Genomic DNA, 18524 nt, shown 5'->3' on the forward strand with positions numbered 1-18524 from the left:
CGCGTCGCCCCCCGCTCCCGCTCCGCGGCCCAGAGCCGGCGCCGGGGGCAGCCCGGGCCCTGCCGCACGTCCCGGGGCAGATCTGTACCGGGAGCAGCCGTAGGAACCCCCCCTGGTGGCGCGGGTCGGTCCGCTGCCCCCTCCCGACCGCGCTCGGAAGCGGGCTGCACCTGAGGCAGCGGCCAGGGAAACCCGGCGGCAAAGCAGGGTCGAGCTCCCATCCAGCGCCTCAAGCTCTGAGGGCGAACTTTTAGTATGCCCCCCCTTCGCCAGAGATGATGATGATGATGATGATGATGATGATAATAATAATAATAATAATAATAAGTAAAATTACCATTTACGAGCCCCGTTTCTGTGCAAGCCCCAGGTAGCCACCTGGCTGGCCCAGGCCTGTGTCTAGCCCTAGCCCTACACAGAGGGCTGTCCCCTGAAATGCGCAAAACTTTCCACAGGGCCATCATCTTACACCCCAGCAAATACAAGTCAGAGCCTCTGAAGGGAGCTCTACTTCTGAAACTTGTGCAGATTGAAGCCTGTTTGCAAACTACTGGGGCAGAGCTTGCAAGTGATGCAATGCGAGCACCCGTCAAAGCAGCTGACCAACACCAGGCAGGCTGTGTAGTTCATGGACAAGATTTTTGGCAATCGCTTTATTTAGAGCACTTGCAAGAAGGGTTGGTGAATTTCTGCAAGCCACAGCATTATTCAAGCAAAACCTTTCTGCATTTTTACTCTAATTAGCGTGCTAGAGCTTCTTAATCAACTGCCTGCCACACAAACTAGGCCTGCTGCCATCCATGCAAGTTTCTCCAAGCCTAAGCCCTTTTCCAAGCAGAATTACAATGACTTTTCAATCACTGACTTAAAATACCACGATCCCTCCTGTGGAAAGGTGCAGTGAATCACAAGGCAAACACACAGCCTTTGGCTCCTCTTGAGAAGTTTGTTTAAGGCTTATATGATTTAGACTGGCATTGTGTATGGGTGGCAGAAGAGAGGCTAAAAAAGGAGGCTGGAATCCACAGAATATTTCTGAGCAACATTATTTTATTCTTTACTAACAGAGTAAACATACATCAAGTATTTCTACACCCATTTGGGCACATCTGTGCACAGAAACAGCTACTGTTTGATGTACAAGGCTATTTTAAGACTGCCTAGCTAGGTTCCCCCTCCCCCGCAACCCCCTTCAGACAAATAATTCCTTTCAGTCACTGTATGACCTTGGTACATCACGAACAAGCCGCATCATTGACAGATATGCAATTAGAATAAGTTACATATGCAAGACCTTCCCCCCACCATGGAACATGAAACTACTGCTCATCTATTTTTGCAGGCATGATTTCTGATGGAAGAGTGCAGTCATTTTAAGATTCATCTTTAGGTCTTAGTTTCTCTGGTAATAGAACCATTTGTCCACTAAGAGAGAGAGAGAACACACATCATTACTATGCACTGGAGTCAAGTTGAGCCGCACACTTGCATACCTCAGTGTTATAGAAGCTACTACACCAAGGTGGCTACTAGGAAGGAATTTCTTACAGCTGTGCTAATATCTGATTTCCATGGGGTTGCATCCCCCCAAAGTGCACACCATGTTGGCAAGAAGCTGCATGGCACGACCCCCACGCAGCACTGAACAGGCCTTCCTCTTCTGGTGTGGCATGGCGTAGCAGCAGCCCACAGACAGACAGGCATTAAGCCCTGAACCCATTTATAAACTAGTAACTGAATATTCTTTATAAAGCTACATGTCCAAGCATGCTCAGAATTAAACAAATATTTTAAACAAACAGAGCAGGCAACAATTGGGGAAAAAAAAAGCTTTAGAAGCTCTCTAGAGAGAGGAGTAATGCTTTTCTGATAACTGTCATATTTACTACACTTCCTTCTCTCTCTCATTTCTTTGGCCTAGCTTCACTTCTTTAGCTGACTTGAATTTTACTTTGGTATTGGTATTAGTTACACTGCTATTAAAAGCCTTCCCCTACATCAGTTTTGGTTAAAGGAAAGGAGTGTTCTGCTACTATCAGCTCCCTTCAGAGCTTCTCCCAAAGCTCAAGAAACCTGCTAGAGCAGACATTTCCTTTGCTTCTAAATAGAGCTGCGACATTCCATTTTTCACTTTCACAGCACCAGCGCATGTACCAATTAGGAGTTCAAGGCAGGGGGACAGCTATTCAGATGTCCAAGATCAGTAGTTCTCAATGAGGGGGGCTGTAGCTGGAACCTGCATTCTTCCTGCAGCTGTTCCCAATCCATATGCTCCTCCTAGAAACAGGCACTATGGGGAGATGGGACTATCCCACACCCCTGTTCCTGGGAGAAGCATGCAGAGTTAGATTGGGAAGGGCTATGGCAAGAGTGCTCTGGCTACAGCCTTTCCACTGCCCAGCTGGAAAAGTGAGCCTGTGCTGTGGAGCAGCCTTTACACTGCTCTGCTGGAGGGGGTCAGGCCAAGCTAGAGCAGCCCTTTACACAGCCCGGCAGAAGAAGCTGGGTGTGGGGACACCCTAGGCAGATAAGACCACCCCATCCTTCCAACACCCCACCCTATCACAGGAGCGGGGTTTTTCCCAGGGTCCAAAACTTATGTTTCTGGTTCTGTCTGCTTTATGTTTATCAGAAAACACTAATACACGCAGGAACATCCTGGCTAAGAACCACTGAGATAAGCAGAGGCAGTATAATAGTAGTGTCTCTCAACCAGGGGTTGAGAAATTTGGTTAAATTTAAAAAAATTAGAGGGGTGCCCTGACTAAACTATTTGAGACTCCCTGGTCCTAGACATAGTGTAGCTACTAACAAGGCCTTGAGTTCTAATAAGCATAAACTTTCTTTGGCTTTGGTTTAGCACCATATTTAAATGTTCAGCTCTGCTATCAAGTCCGTATTAATTTTCCTACTTACAACTGCCTAAAGAAACTGTCAAACTGGATTCAGAATGAGATGGGTGTCTCAAACCTTACCTTCAGGTGGTATTGGGTTGGCAACTCCACAAGGTGGTACCTGTAATGACAACTGTGTTCAGGGGTGTCACTTATGGAAGGTATTATGGTTCAGACTGCATTAAGATCTGAGACCAGTAGTTTAAGTACACAAAAGCAATTACTTTATGAAACAAACTTTAAAATCCAAGTTCATTAACTGTGAAGGGATCCACACCAGCCAATATTGTTCTTTTTTTTCTCCTCTGTTCTTACTTTGTTAAACACTGTGAACCTTCGGTAGTCTGTACTTCAAATTCCAGTTAAAGCAATAGAACTAGCTCTGCACAAGACAAAGGCCTAGCTGTGTGAAAAAGTGATTCATTTCCCCCTATACTTTGGTTAAGCTGTGTTCTCAGGAGGCATCATTACCATGCTAGTGTGGTGTACGCTGTTTTCTTTCTGTAGCTTAGAAAAAAAAAAAACTCTGTGTGTTGGAATAGACCCTTAAAATGAGTGTTGGGTTCAAGACTCAATACTCATGAGAGTTTTCTACTTACTCGGTTAGAGGCAAGACAAAAAGGTATTCTAGCTGGTGACAACTCCAATTCAGATTCTAATAAAAAATGCTTTTCTCACAATATTCCAGGCAATTCACAATTGTAACAACTTCTGGTTTTTAGAAATGCTGTAAACCTTTGTTTGCATTTATAATGGCTTATGCTTTCACTCCAAACTGCTGGAAGGATTCTCTCTCTTTGGATAAGGACAAAGGTACATTTGGAACCATTTCATAATAGGAGGGGACCACACAGCAGCTGGTACCTTGTAACAGTTGCAGGTGCAGGAACAGGGTGCAATACCAATGTAGGAACACCGCTTCAACTTTAATCCTGTATGAAGCAAGGTTAAAGTTGGAACAGTTTAGCTTACATTTATATCACTCCGGTTTTGTGCCACTGTAACTGTTACAGTGTAAAATCCACTGCATGCTGTAGAGCACCAGCTCCTCTTCTCCTTTAAAATCACTCTAAGTGTACATGTGCCCATGCCCTTGAGGTTGTTTCTACACACCAGGCATGTTTATGCAAGATGCTTACTGCGGAGTTGCCTAATTAGCTCCACAGTAAATGTCTCAGCATCTACACATGTGACCCTATTAGGTCACAGGAAACTAATAAATTCCACAGCAGGTTAGTACTTGTAAATATAAGTACCACCCTGTGGCAGGGTTTTTTCATATGCAGCAATGCACATGTAGACACTGATGGGGCTGGCTGGGTCACAAAAGTGCTTCAGTACAGGGGCTGCCTGGTAGCTAGCCCTGCACTGGAGTACCCTCATGCCCCAGCCAGCCTCTCCGCAGCACACTGAACCAGGTCAGAGCAGCCTCAGGCTGGCAGGCTAACCCACCAGTCCCCCTGCCAACCATGGCTGCCCTGACTCGGCTCAACATGCTGTAGTCCCAGGCACGTGTGTAAACACAGCACCCGCGAGCAATGAACTCTGATGCAATATGCCCCAAAGTTTATTGCTGCACATTAATATGCATGTGTAGATGCATCCACCTTTAGCACCACTTTAATAGAAGTTCCTGGATAGCATGTTACTTCACAGACTTAGGATGTCTCGGTGAAACTTCAGGACTAGGATTCCTCCCTTGCTTAAAAGCTTGGATTAACAGAGCAAGTTAGAAATGCCAAACAATACATTTGACATGAGGCACTTCAGGCATCAGAAGTGTGCTTTTTGGCAGTGGTTCCAATCTCCAATGTCTCCAAAAATGCTTATCATGTCAATTTTAAAGAGATCCTTAAGAGTTTCAGTCAGCTAAGGAGTGGAATCTCTTCTGAAAGATTAACAAGGAAAAAATGACTCTGGAAGTAGAAGGGCAAACAGTACTTGTGTTTGTGTATAGATTCTTATACAGCTAGTTTGTTTAGTCATCCAGAATAATTTCAGGAAGTTTAATGGGCTATTCCTAACAGCAAAACAGTTTCTTCAGCCACCACCTAACCCAAGGCATTTTCATTTTCTCTTTAATGTCACTGAAGCAGTGTTAGACATCCAGCTGAACTTGTACTCACCATTTCTACAGTAGCTTTTGCACATTCTTGGGTACAACAGAAAGGACTGTCTGACACCGTTGTATTTGTACTAGAAGAGAGGTCAGTTTCAACAATGTTAAAACACATTTTGTCCCAAATGTATTAGTCAATGGAAAAATTAAGAAACAATATAAATGTTGCCAAATTTAAAAAGAAAAAAAACCACACCCAATGCTTTCATCACAGTTTTGATTTATCTGTAAAAGAGTAATACAAAGTTCTACAGTTGTGAAGGCAAATTTTACTATCATTACCTTAAACTTAAAAAAGTTTGTAACAGCAGTAGTAACCTACCAGTTGATTTCTCCTCCATCTGTTTTTTTAGTTACTAGAGCTTTCCAGTATTCATGAGTGCTTTGGATGACCTTAATTGCAAAATCCTAGGATTTAAAAGTAACATTTTCACATTACACATAAAAGAAAAAAAATTAAATCAGAATCAGACAGATTTACAAGTAGATCTTTTTGAAGATATTTAAAAGAGGGGGGGTTCCCCCCCACGGTATTTTTGTCTTCTGTCAGTATTAGAGAGGCACCTAGAGTTTTTAGGAAGATTAGGGTGATACAGTGCCGGTTACTGTAAAGAAACAAACAAACTCCTAGTCATTAACTGTGCTTGCTCCAAGCAATTTATAAACTGAAGGATTATGCAACTGTCTTGTCTATTTTAAAGATGGGAACATACCATGTAAACTTAGGTAAGTAACTTGTGATGTGGCTAAAAAACTGAATCCAGATCTTTCAAATCTCAGACTAGGGCTCTTAAAACACAAATCTATCTTTCCTCTCCCCTCAGTTTCCTAGGTAGGGCGGGGGGGTCGAAGTTTGCCAACATGTGTTGGTCAATTCTAACTTAATCTTGATTTTTCCCAACAGCCATGATAAATCTTTATACAAGAGTGGTCTAAAAGCCTAAAGGGACAAAGAACAGGAAAGAAGAGCTAATCACCTGTTAAATTTTAGAGACTAATGCCAAAAAGTGTTTAAACCTAAAGCAAAGGAAATTACTAGTTAAGCCAAAATTGCTTTAAGCACTTTTGTGTTTAAAGAAACTTGACACTCAAAATATCTGAATTCAAGGTTTTTCTTTCCTCTTTTAAGCATCAGTCTAATACACAGAAGCCCTTCAGTAACAAGAGATCCATAAAGGAGTACTAGTAGTGTGATGAGATTACAGTCAAAGCCAGATGAAACATGGCATGACTATGGTTAAAAAAATATATATTTAACATTTTACTGATGTAGGAAACAAGTGAAAATGAAGGAATGATGCCTAGACAAAATCTTTACCTCAAGCAAGTCAACAGGCAGTCTGAGACACAGGAATAAAAAAGTTCCAGTAACTAGTAAGAGCTAAGGTCAGCTGCTTGATTACTGCCAGTTAGCACAACACAAAGTCTAAAGGGAAGAAGTGCACACAAAGGTGACAAAACTTAAGTCATAATGAGGCAGCTGGGTGCAAGTCAGATTCCCAGGCATAAATTATAGTAGCCTTAAGGGTTGGGTTCTTTATATTACTTCCTTTTCCAACAGGCTCTACTGGCACAAGAGCAAGGCACAGAAGAGGGGAAGGAAAGGGTTGGCAGGACAGAGAGAAACCAAATTATACACCCCTGTGTTCTAGTTACGGTGCAAGACAGTCACTACTAGAAGCTGGGGATTTACTATGCTGATTCTATGCCAGAGACTCCCAATACTGAAAAGACCCATGTAAGTGGCAAAGGCAAAGTGGGGGGTGGATACACCTAATCTAATTCCAACAGCTGTGTAGTGATAAGCAATTGCACTGCCTTTGAGCTTTTGATTCCAATTTTGTCAACATACAAATTCACGCTAGGAGAAACAAGGCCTGTTGTTAGAGTAGTAGGAGAAGAATACAATGAGTAATGTCCAGCCCTGTGAATGAAAAATTAAATTGGATAAGAGATTTAATGTTTTTTTAAGTATATAATACTTCCCGGCAACCACCTATACATCCTCACCAAGCTCCACTGTGATGAACAATCAGAATGTGCCTTACAGACGAGGTATTTACCTTGTCTTTAAATTCTTCATTGAATGCAAACTGGTTTTCTGGCTTTCCATCGGGTATCTTGTACCTTCTAAACCAGTCTACAGTAGCTTCTAGGTATCCAGGTTTCATCCTTCTGACATCATCAATATCTAACAGAATAAAAACCCTTATATAAATCACATAAATAGGGCCCATCTAAAAGTGCTGCAGGCAATTCTTTTGTCCATTTATCTTTGATTCTAGTAGATGTGAAGATAAATGAACTTTTTGCAGGTTTACTATAGTGCAATAAGAAAAATTTTAGGCTACCTGCAGCATTTCCTTTTTAGTGTTATGCTTAGCCATCATGAAAAGTCATCTGACTCTCCTAAATAAGCTCAGGAATACTGACAAGACTCATTATCTCCCTTTTCCAGTTGAGGGGAAAAGGAAAACTGGGAGGAAAATTCAAGAGAGACAAGCTTGGGGCAGGACTTTGAATGTCCAGCAACTGACAGAACATTCCTTAACGAGAGTGCTCAGAAAGAAAGTGAAAACTGTGCCTTGTGCCAGCAAAAATTTATGAATTTCAGGCATGCAATTCACTAGTGGAGGAAACAGAGTTACCATCTTTTCCCTCCTCTCAGGTTGTGGCTGTGCAGGGACAACTATAGCACTATGCTAAACCAAAGCAACCTCTAACTGGTCTGGTCAGCACCATCCATTTCTAGGGATATGCTGATCCTGGAGTACATGAAAATCAAGGAAGGGATGTGTTCAACTTACTCTGCAAAGGCCACCTCCAAGTAGATGGCCACATTTTTTACCTATGGATTTTAAATGCAGATTTTTCCAGCCTAAAGGATAATGCTCTTGAAGATACTCAAGCAGAAGAAGGGGGGGAAGGAGGTACACCCTACAATACCAAAGAAACCTCAACAAAATATGTATCTGTTCCCTCCTATTATACTTACTATTATACTTGGCTGCTTCAGGATCTTCCACATTGATTGCAATTATTTTCCAGTCTGTCTCCCCCTCATCAATCAGCGCAAGCGTACCCAGGACTTTCACACTGATTACTTCTCCTCTTGAGCATACCTATGAAAATATCAGTTATGTGCACCAAGGTGCTCAGAGATGGCCAAAAAGAACTCACAATTCAACTGTTAAACACCCTAAAATAGTATAAGGGGATACAACACTAAAGAGATTAGGTTCCATCTTATCAATGATTCAAAGCCACGCTACTGGGTGACCATTAGCTTAATTCACAGATTCATACAGTTCAAATTAGTAGTTAAGATGACACATTTTGGTATCCAATCATTAACTGAGGCATTAACAAAGACAGAAATGCAGCAGTCTTTGAGGTCAGATTGTTATGATTACAGTTCTAAAAGAGATAAATATTATGCAGTTACCTTACTTCCAATTTCACACACATCAATTGGATCATTATCTCCACAACAGCCAGTATTTTCATCTTTATGACCTGGATCCTCCCATGTCTACAAGGCAAGAGAGAGCCATAACCCCCACCCCCAAAAGAAAATTTAGTGAATGGATGGTTCAAGGTTTAATTCAGGCAAGAAGCAATAATCTTGTGAAAAGGCTTACTTAAGATGGACTGCTGCACCTATTGGACTTCAGTGAGAAGAGTCAGTTTTGGTGCTGCTGAAGCGGTAGTTACATATGCTTCCTCTTATATTTAACCAGTTTCTGTAAATTAAGGACTCTGGGTTCAGAAAACCACATTCCTACATCCACTTTCTCTCTCTGCTCCCTCTCTTCACACTCCCTCCCCCGCCCCTTTTTTTGGACTCCTTTCACAATTTCCTCTTGGATAGAGAAAGGGCACAGAAAATTAGCTTTAATACAGAACACTTATTTTTTTTGGCTGACAGCCAGCATAACCTCTGTCCTCAATCCTTCCTTCAGAGTGCAAAAGGCTTCTGAATTTACAGCAATGGCTAGACACAACTCAGAGAAACCCATGATACATAGTGTATTGCTGCCTTTAAGCAGGTTACTTGGTTAGCTAGAAGGCACAGTTCCTTTTTTAAGGTGAGGCATCCCTTCTAAACTCCAAATTCATCCTAGAGGCTAAATATCAAGTCTAGTTTCTAGATGTTTTTTTTGTTCTAGCAGTTGCATAAGCCTGTTTACACTGTAAACTGCTTACCTACTTCTCTCTTGAGATTTCTACTAGTAATCATCTGTGCTGCATCTAAAAATTCCTCATTAGCTACTGCAAATACAATCTGAATGGATCTACAGTATGGGGTTCATAGTTCATAGATGTAAGGTCAGAAGGGACCTATTAGATCATCGAGTCCAACCCCCTGCCCTGGGCAGGAATGAGTGCTGGGGTCTGATGACCCCAGCCAGGTGTCTGTCCAATCTCCTTTTAAATACCTCCAAGGAAGGGGACAGTACCACCTCCCTTGGAAGTTTATTCCATATTTTGGCAACTCTCAGTGTAAATTTTTTCCTGATGTCCAATCTGAATTTGTTCTCTTCCAGTTTGTGGCCATTATTTCTAGTTACTTCAACAGGCGCCCTGCTAAACACTGCATCCCCTATTTTTTTCTCGCCCCCCCGATAAGTTTGTAGGCAGCCACAAGATCACCTCTCAGCCTCCTCTTGTGGAGGCTGAATAGGTTCAGGTCTCCCCAATCAGTCCACATAGGGCTTTCTCTGCATGCTTTTAATCAGACAAGTGACCCTCCTCTGAACTCTCTCCAGGCCATCCTCATCCCACCTGAAGTGTGGCGCCCAAAACTGGATGCAGTACTTCAGCTGTGACCTGACCAATGCTGCATAGAGGGGAAATATCACCTCTCTAGACCTGTTTGTGATGTACCTACTTGGCAATGTTTTGGAGCAGAGGCCGCTTTAATGCTTCCAACCTGGTCCCTGTACCACTGCAATCCCTCTCCCCCATGCCACTACTACTCCCTACCACGCAGTTGCCATGTCGGTAAAGCCCTCTCACAGGATCTCCCCAGCTCTGCAGGCTAAATCTGGCCCACAGGCCACAGATTGTTGACCTCTGCTTTAGAAGATCTTCATAGACTTTTATAGACGTTAGGGCTAGAAGGGACCTCGTGAGATTATCGGGTCCAGCCCCCTGCCCAAGGGGCAGAAGTCAGGTGGGGTCACATCACCCCAGTAAGATAAGCATCCATGCGTTTCTTAAAGCCATCTTATTCATTTGGTAGCATTTAGACATTACATAAATACATTCTGAACGGTGGTTGATGAATACCTAGCTCCTCCTCACCACTAAGAAAAATCCCAAACCATACATGTACATTACAATACCTGCGGGACTGCACCATAGTTCCAGATATATCCCTTGTAGGGAAATATGTTAGCAACATAACGCAGCTTCCCTTTCTTCACATCTTGTTTAATTGGGTTTAAAGGATCCTTTGTTGCAATCTAAAAAGAGGCAAGAGTTGCATGCAAGTATTTTTATTAAACTAGGTGAAGATTTTCAGAAGACAGCAGGACCTAAGAACTCATCTATTTATTAATGGGTGCTGAAGACGGAGTAACTCTCACTGAGGTCAATCTGATCAATTGGGTTCTTAGTGCCCTTCCAAGTCTGGCCATAGGCAGATGCCAAAATATGGCTTAAGACTTCATTAGTGGCTTGGGTTCCCTAGTACAAGATAAGTATTTTCCACAATAGATCACTTTTGCCTCTTGAAGTTGCTTAATACAAACTGTCTTGGTACTCTGTGACAAGACTTTAGTTGCAGATTCAGATGCAGTTTGTGAATTGTGGCTCTCGTACTTTGTGGGAACTAGTCGTGAGTCATAAGGGGAGACTACTCCCCGAGCACCTGCCCTTCTCACAAGGCATTACAGTACTGGTTCTTCCTTACATCTAAATGTGCCTGTAGCAATTCCAACAACCTAGCAGGTAGGTGGAAGTTAATCCCTTTCCCAGAAAATCCTCTTACAAGGCATGTCAGAGGCTGAGGCAAGGGGATCACAGCTCCATCTAAGATCTTGGTGATGGAACATAGCTGCACCCCCAGGAGTAACCTAGGCTCATTCAGCACACCATTTCAACATTTAAAAAAATTAAGAACTGCCCACGCACCGCAATTAATTGGCAGTCTGCCACAGTTATTGGGCCAGTCCTCTCTGCTTACGGAGCTTTAAGTTCCATGATATTTGCTTACTCCATTATCAGTAAAGCTTGTGATAATTCTAAATTTATAACTTGCATTTCTAGGTTTTAGAATCTAGAGTGTTTAACAACATAAATCTAAAAGATCACTGAAGCAATGAGACTTCCCAATTCTTTGCTGAATTTCACTTTAAAGGAAAAAAAAGTGGTCTAATTACCTCCATCTTTGCATTCGTCCATCGAGGTACTTCCACAACCATGTTGAACAAATTCTGAAGGCAAGAAGCAGATCAGTAAGTCCAGAATGATAAGTAAACCCTATATACTAAAAAGGCATGTAACTAGTTCACTGCAGATGAGTTTGTTTGAAAGGCTATAACATTTTGCTATGTTCTGCAGAAGTTTTGATAAAACCCCACAGCCTGGAGATTTCCAAGACAATACCTAGACTAGAATAATTCCTTCATTCATAACTACTCTTTTAAGGGATTTTATAGCCTGACAATGGTTTTTACATAACTGGTGGAACAAGAATCTTTCCTTAAAAGTTACCCATGCCTCTGGCAGATCCTGAAATGCTTTTTAGTTTAAAGGTTTATACACAGCAACTAGTATCTCATGATAGACATCAATTTGTTTAGCACTAACAAGAAAGAATTAGTTTAGACACCTGAAGATATCAGAATGGTTCATTTATATAATCTGTATAGTAATTGGGACAGTTAATTAAAACCTGAATATTTAATAAAGAGCATTTAAACTTCAAAAAACTAAAATCATCCAATTAAGAGCCAGCTATTTATATGGTGTTCTTGATGCACCAAAACCCCAGTACTAAGGGATTTAGTTTAAGATAGCCCTAATAGTAGAAAGATACCCTGTATTTTTGTCTGTAAGGTAGTTTCCTATACAGAAAGAACACGTTCAGCAGGGCATACGCAAGTAGTATGAGTGATTAACAACTTTCTCCTTAAGTACTGAAACTACAGGTGGGATTTGATGACTCCCATTGATGTAAACTGTACTGACACTGGAGTCCCTCTCCCTCTAGAGGCTCTCTCCCCTAAAAAATAAGACTGACAAAAAGTTAAGTAAAAAACTTGAGCACCTGGAGCTTCTGGCTGCATAGCATCCAGCAATCCTTCTAGCCCTCAGACAAGCAGCACTAATAGTTCAGGAAAAAACTTATACAGGTGAAAGGGACTTATACTGGTATATGTCAGAGTCAGTTAACTGCATTAACACAGCAGTTATCATACAGACTTTGTTCAAGCCCTCCAGCAGTGGGAATTTGCTACTGAGGCTCTCTGTAAGTTCCTGGTGCTTCATTAGTAGCAGAACGATACACAAACAGGCAGAAGAGAAGGATTAGATCTGCTGGTGGGGAAATTAAATTAATCAGAGCAAGGCAAAAATGCAGCTGCTCGGTGTTTATGTGGACAGAATTAAAAACTGGCTTTCACATGGTGCAAAAGGGAACTGGAGTATGCAACTGTCTTCCCTTGACGGTAGACAGTTTCTGAAAGCTTGCTTGCTTAACAAAAACCACTGATATTTGGGAATAAAGTGGGAAAGTTTGCTATCATGTAGGATACACAATTAATACACCAACATACTGCAAGGCCACATTAATTGCTATGAGAGCAGGAATCCTCGTCCAGACAAGGTCAGCATCTCTCAGACTCTAGACTGAGGGACACATTATAATCCTTCCAAGATCTTAAATACCAGGATTAAAAGCACAAGACTCTTAAGTGAATAGACGGTACTTTAACCTTTTGCCCTAAGCTGGGCTCCCTAACTGAGCTGTTACTTGACCTGCATAGTGACCAGGAAAGTTCCCTGGAGAATTATTCCTGCAACAGAGAGAGAGAAAATAGTCCAACATGATCAGCACTCTACTGCATAGTTTAGACCCTCCAACATGCATCACTAATGACTTCTCATCCCACAGACATACTGGCAGTGTGCCAAGTGCTTATCCAAGATTGACTAGCATGGGAAATGTACCCAGCCTGGAAGCAGCTAGTCACCTTTACACGAATACACTTCCCAGTTCATCTTCAACCCAATTCCATGAACACTGAGGCAGTGAGGCACTACCTTTTTGCATTTCATTACTTTCCAGATACTTGCTTTTGAAGTTAGTACAATAGGCAAAACCCTACTTTTCACCCAATTGAGCATATACTGCTTCACAAGTGGTCTTAACTTACAAAATGCATCTTATCATTTGGTACACCAACATCCTCACATCATACTTGTTATTTGTTCTGGGATGCATGGTAGTTACACGTAGAACATGGTTCATGTACACGAAATCTTGCTTTCTACAGATGAGAGGGCTTTTTTTCCCTGCTCATCCTCCCCTTATATGTAAGACACCATCTCTCAGTATATGGTAAACTGCCATGTGCATCAGAATGATAATAGTGCAAGTAAATACTAGTCAGATATTCTGACTGAGTCTTTACTGTAATAAATGAAAGACAGCCAGTGAACTCTGTATCCATATCTCTCTTCTGTTTCCTTCTCTTATATCACTATCATTAATTTATGAGCACAGAAAATAACCCCCTGTATGTACTACCTCACCATCAAACCATATAACAGAGGAAGGAGGAAAAGTACTGATAGATATTAAGAGTTTGCTTAACACAACCAGTCCAAAGAGAGGTTGGGAGGCCTTCACTTCATATATTTCAGGAAGAGTGTCTGCAAGTCCACCCAACTTGGTATCATCTGCAAATCTACTAAGTGTGCACTCAATCCTATCACCCAAATCACTACTAAATTAACAGATTCTCTCTGTAAACTTAAGCCATACAAGTTACTTTGTACAATGGGAATGACAATCATTTAACTCACGATGGGTGGGAAAAAGGTGAAAAAATGGCAACAATTCTTACTTAAATCCAACATCTTCACTAAGCAGTACTGGGTATGGCCATTGCCCAGTTTGACGGGATTTTATGGTTTGTTAAATCCTTATGAAATGCAGAATCAATTTCTCTCTCAATTCTGTTATGATCCAACCTATGTGGTTCTCCCATGAGCATCAGTAAGTACTACAGCAGCAGAAGCAGTTTAGGTCAGATTGTTTTGCTTCCATCTCTACAGCAATACTAGACTTTTTTAATCCTGTCAAAATATAGCTCTATAAATCTTGGGAGCAATTCACACATGAAAGATTGTTTGGAGATATATCATTCCTAGATCCCAAACCACCACTGAGGAATGCTCAGTGCAGGTGCAGGAAGGAGGAAAGCTGCAGCAAGACTAACTTAAAACCGTCTTGTTTTTGACCAGACCGCAAACATAAATTAGAGCAGCCACATAACCAGAGCAGACTCCAACAGCCTTAAGGGCTTATTACACACTTAGCATTACAGGGCAGAAAGTCATCCTACACACCCTGAGGATCTCCAGTAGCTGGTTATACTGACATCAGAATGGATTTGTATTGGGTGACTGACACAAAGCTAACTTTACACAGCTGAAAATTTAGCCTTAACTGTCTGATCACAGTACTTAAGGACAATGCAGCAAGAATATCAAGATCCAGCAGAAAAGGGCTGTGTAGCACACATTTACAAAACCAGTGGATTAGTATTTTTCCCCCCACACAGTTCTCCCCACCCCCAAGATAAAAATCCTATTCCAGGAGAACAAACTATTTAAATATTACATGGATTGAAAGAAATCCAATACAATTCCTTTTCACACAATGGTACAAGATTGGCTGTCTTAAATCTCTTCCTCCACACCCATTTAACAGTTTTTTTTTCACCTGTGATTCACTGTGGCTCAGTAAAAAAGGACCTTAGTTTTGTGTGTGGCGCACATGATGTTGGTGAAACTCTACAGAGGCATTCAGCTCACCAGGGGCAATTTACAGGACACAGGGCTTTAACCTCACTTCTGAATCATACTTTGCATTAAACACTCAAAGACTGTGATCTTAATATACTGTGTCCATAAAGCAAAACAATTATCATAAGATTGCAATCAAAACTGATTGCCCATTTAAGAAAAATCAACCAATGGCTTGCTAACAGAGCAGTGCCTCTTCCCCTTCTCCTCACACACCAAAACTAATATCAAACTTGTTCTAGGGTAAACATATTATAATTCAGTTTGAAGCTACATTTACACTAGTGTTTATTTGCCATTGCAGAGAATGGATGAAGTTCACTGAAGTCAGGTTGCTCAATAAACAAATGGAAACTGCACAGATTGTTAAGTGCTCAGCTACCTTCAGTTCTCTCCCCACCCCCAACCTGTCTCACTCACTGACTCTTCAATTTACATCTTCATTGACTGGCTTTCTTGCATTTATACCAGCCTCTAACTTCTTTACTATGCACTCCATCCAGGAAGGGCACACACCATCTGCAGATGCTTCCTCAGCCTGAAGAGCTTGCTAAGAAGAATTTTTCCAACTATCTGAGTTGGTCTAATAAAAAAATATCAGATTTACCCAAAGAACCCAGCTACCATCAGCTTCTGTTGTGTAATCACTCAACTCAGACGTCAACACCACATGCCTTCCCTACTGAGCCCTTCCAGGAAAGAGAAACTATATGCATCTTGCCTTAAGCAGGTCACGATTAAAGCACCCACAGCATCTTGTCAAACAAGCTTTAGTTAAAGCCATTGGCAACGTGTAAGGGGTGCACATGCACCCCCTGAGATTGGCTAATGGCAGCACCTGTGGCCAGTCACTGCTTGCCACCCCATCACCCTGAACTGCATCTGTGGGCAGTCACCAATCACTCGCCACCGTCCCCCCTCACTGCTGAGGCCACCTGCAGGGGCTCCCTGTTGCCATGCCTCTCCGGCCTTGGGAGGCACATGATCTTTATGGTTGAAGTGCCCCCACCACCATTTTGAAGCACAGGTATGCTGACACACGAGATGCAGAGACTGCTGGAGCACGCTAATTAGCATGCTCCAGTAGACTCGATTAATTGAGTCTGCTCCAACACACTGTAATTACAGTGCATCAGAGCAACCTCCTCACACATCTACAGGCACCCTAAATGACTAGAGTTTGCAGGTCGCAATGTAGTCATATACATTACCTTGCCAGCATCTGCATATATTGGAATGTCATGGAATGGTGAAATGTATTGTCCGTTATCATTTTCTGGGGAGGGAAAAAAAGAACAAATTGGTTACTACGCTGCCATTAGATAGCTTACTATGGCTTTGGAGTTAGTTGCGCGCATAGCTTAGGTTCAACATTTTGACATAGTAACAGTGAAGTTAGTGTCAGATTAAAAGATTAAAAAAAAAAAGTCAGTCTACTGTTGTAACTAGTGCTGCAACCAGGAGTCTAAAACTCTACATCTCATTCAATACAAAACAAGATGACTTCAAGATCCCAATCACTTCTTTGCAGAAGGCTCCATAATAGCTGCACATTTTCAAATAAGTTTTGTACATGTACATAGGAAGTAAATGAATTTATCTTTTCCAAGTACTTATGTTTATGCTTCTATTCCTGCCTCACTAGCTACAGTAGCATTTAGTCATGCCGTAGCCATAACAGTGTATGGAATATACAACAGTTATTTAGATAATGGAGTTAAGCAAAAATAAATAGTTCTACCTGGTATTTATCCAAGACAGTATGTGCTTCTTTACCAGACCTAAGGAACAGCATCTTGGCTGCTTGCTTGCAGACATTAAAAAACAAAACCAGACTAAAAAAAACTGTGCTTTACTTTAAACTCAGTGCATTCTCATGCTGAGCTCTGCGCATGCCCAGAAGAGGCAGCACCTTGAATGCACCCAGCTTGCATGACATCTGTCTAGACCAGGTGCTTTAGTAGAGCTTTTTTGGTGCTTTTATCCAACAGCTGATTGAATCAGTTTTAGCTAAACACAGCAAAAAGCCCTGCTGAAGCACCCGAACTTCACAGATGCTGCAAAGCCAGGTCAAAGTAACATGCCGCTTCTTCTGATGAAGTGCGTTTTTTCTTTTTTTAATGTCTGTAAGCAGCCTTTGTTCCTGAAAGCTTGTTAACTTTTCTAGCTACATAGTTAGTCCAATAAGAAAAGTTATTACCAGACAACACCTGCTTCTCACCAGCTACAGTGCAGTGAAACAAAATGCAGAAACAGAATTCATGTGCATGGTTCAAACACTCAAAGAAGCTGGTAGCACAGGTGTATAACATTCTGTATAAATATGACCGTTTCCCTCACTTTTTTCCCCATAAATGCTCTAGACCTCCCAGCAAGTAAATGGTTTTAAGATGTAGAAGAGTACTTTAGCTATGAAGATACCTTTCCATAGGTTTGAGCTACCTATTGAAGACTAACCATGATCACAAGCCAAAATTAATAGATCTAACTCCCTCCTACTTCCTCTCGCTCTGCAGTAGCAGTTCTCCAAAATGGCAACAACCCTCAGTTCAGGCCTGTTGCGCAGGTGAGGTTCTGAAGGCAGTTCCAGACTACTCTGCAGGTACAATGGCAGGATCTTCTCAACCCTGTGTGTTCCTCATGATTGCATATCTTGTTTAAAGCTAAAAATACTCATTGAAAGTGACTATTTGTCTGCTACATGATACCATATCTGGTTTTGAGGTAAGACAGGCTACTACTAAAAGCTTTGTGGCCAGAACCATCAGTAAACAGAGTACTGACAAGGATTAAAATATTAGTTTACTCTGGAGTCACATCCACTTTGTCTCAGTGCACTGCTGCAGGTTGAGTTTGGAGTCCCCAATAGGGACTTTAAGCCACAACAGAAAGAGCATTGCTGTTAACAGTATACATGGAATAGACAGCAGGGAGGGGGCAGGGAGGGCAGCTTTTTCCCCAAATGCCTCCTACTTGCTTCATGATACAGGAACAATGTTATTAGCTAGCCTCTAGGCAAAGGCCAACATAAAAGTCACCAGAAGTCACAAAAGTCACTTGGTAAAGTTCCAGTGAACTAACAGAACAAAGTTCAAAAGTCTCATTTTATTAATACTGTCTCTTTATTGTTACTGTTAATATCAGTACTCACTCACCATATTTACCCAAATGCAAGATTACTCTGAATTTAAGATGCTCCCCCAATAATTAGATTTTATACATAAAGAATGTATAAGTTTGTTATGATTTTCCATGCACAGAACCTGATTATTGGAGGATTGCCTTGGATTTGTACGCACCCCGCTCCCCCCATACACAGTTCTACAACTGCTGCAGCAGGGCAAGAGGACTGGGGGGCAGCTGGGGTTACAGTAGAGGGAACAGGTGGTGGAAAAATCGAGCAGCTGGACCCATGCCCTTTGCCCCTCCACAGCTCCCCCCTGCCGGTCCCACCACTTACCCCCCACCCA

General features: G+C 41.9%; 1 protein-coding gene across 1 annotated transcript in view; it reads right to left on the reverse strand.

Moving 5' to 3' along the window:
* Positions 1 to 1030: 1030 nt before the first annotated feature.
* Positions 1031 to 18524, reverse strand: part of PPA1 (pyrophosphatase (inorganic) 1) — a 22806-nt gene continuing 5312 nt past the window's right edge. The window contains exons 2-11 of the mRNA XM_019507799.1: positions 16266 to 16330; positions 11400 to 11453; positions 10362 to 10481; positions 8459 to 8545; positions 8009 to 8135; positions 7077 to 7204; positions 5336 to 5421; positions 5021 to 5090; positions 2976 to 3015; positions 1031 to 1425 (exon numbers count right to left, since the gene is read on the reverse strand). Of these exons, the coding sequence (XP_019363344.1) occupies positions 1394 to 1425; positions 2976 to 3015; positions 5021 to 5090; positions 5336 to 5421; positions 7077 to 7204; positions 8009 to 8135; positions 8459 to 8545; positions 10362 to 10481; positions 11400 to 11453; positions 16266 to 16330 (809 nt within the window). The 3' untranslated portion in view covers positions 1031 to 1393. The remainder of the gene's footprint in view (positions 1426 to 2975; positions 3016 to 5020; positions 5091 to 5335; positions 5422 to 7076; positions 7205 to 8008; positions 8136 to 8458; positions 8546 to 10361; positions 10482 to 11399; positions 11454 to 16265; positions 16331 to 18524) is intronic.

Source organism: Gavialis gangeticus, unplaced genomic scaffold (genome assembly GCF_001723915.1).
Source record: "Gavialis gangeticus isolate Ggan-Ray unplaced genomic scaffold, GavGan_comp1, whole genome shotgun sequence".
Classification (NCBI taxonomy): domain Eukaryota; kingdom Metazoa; phylum Chordata; order Crocodylia; family Gavialidae; genus Gavialis; species Gavialis gangeticus.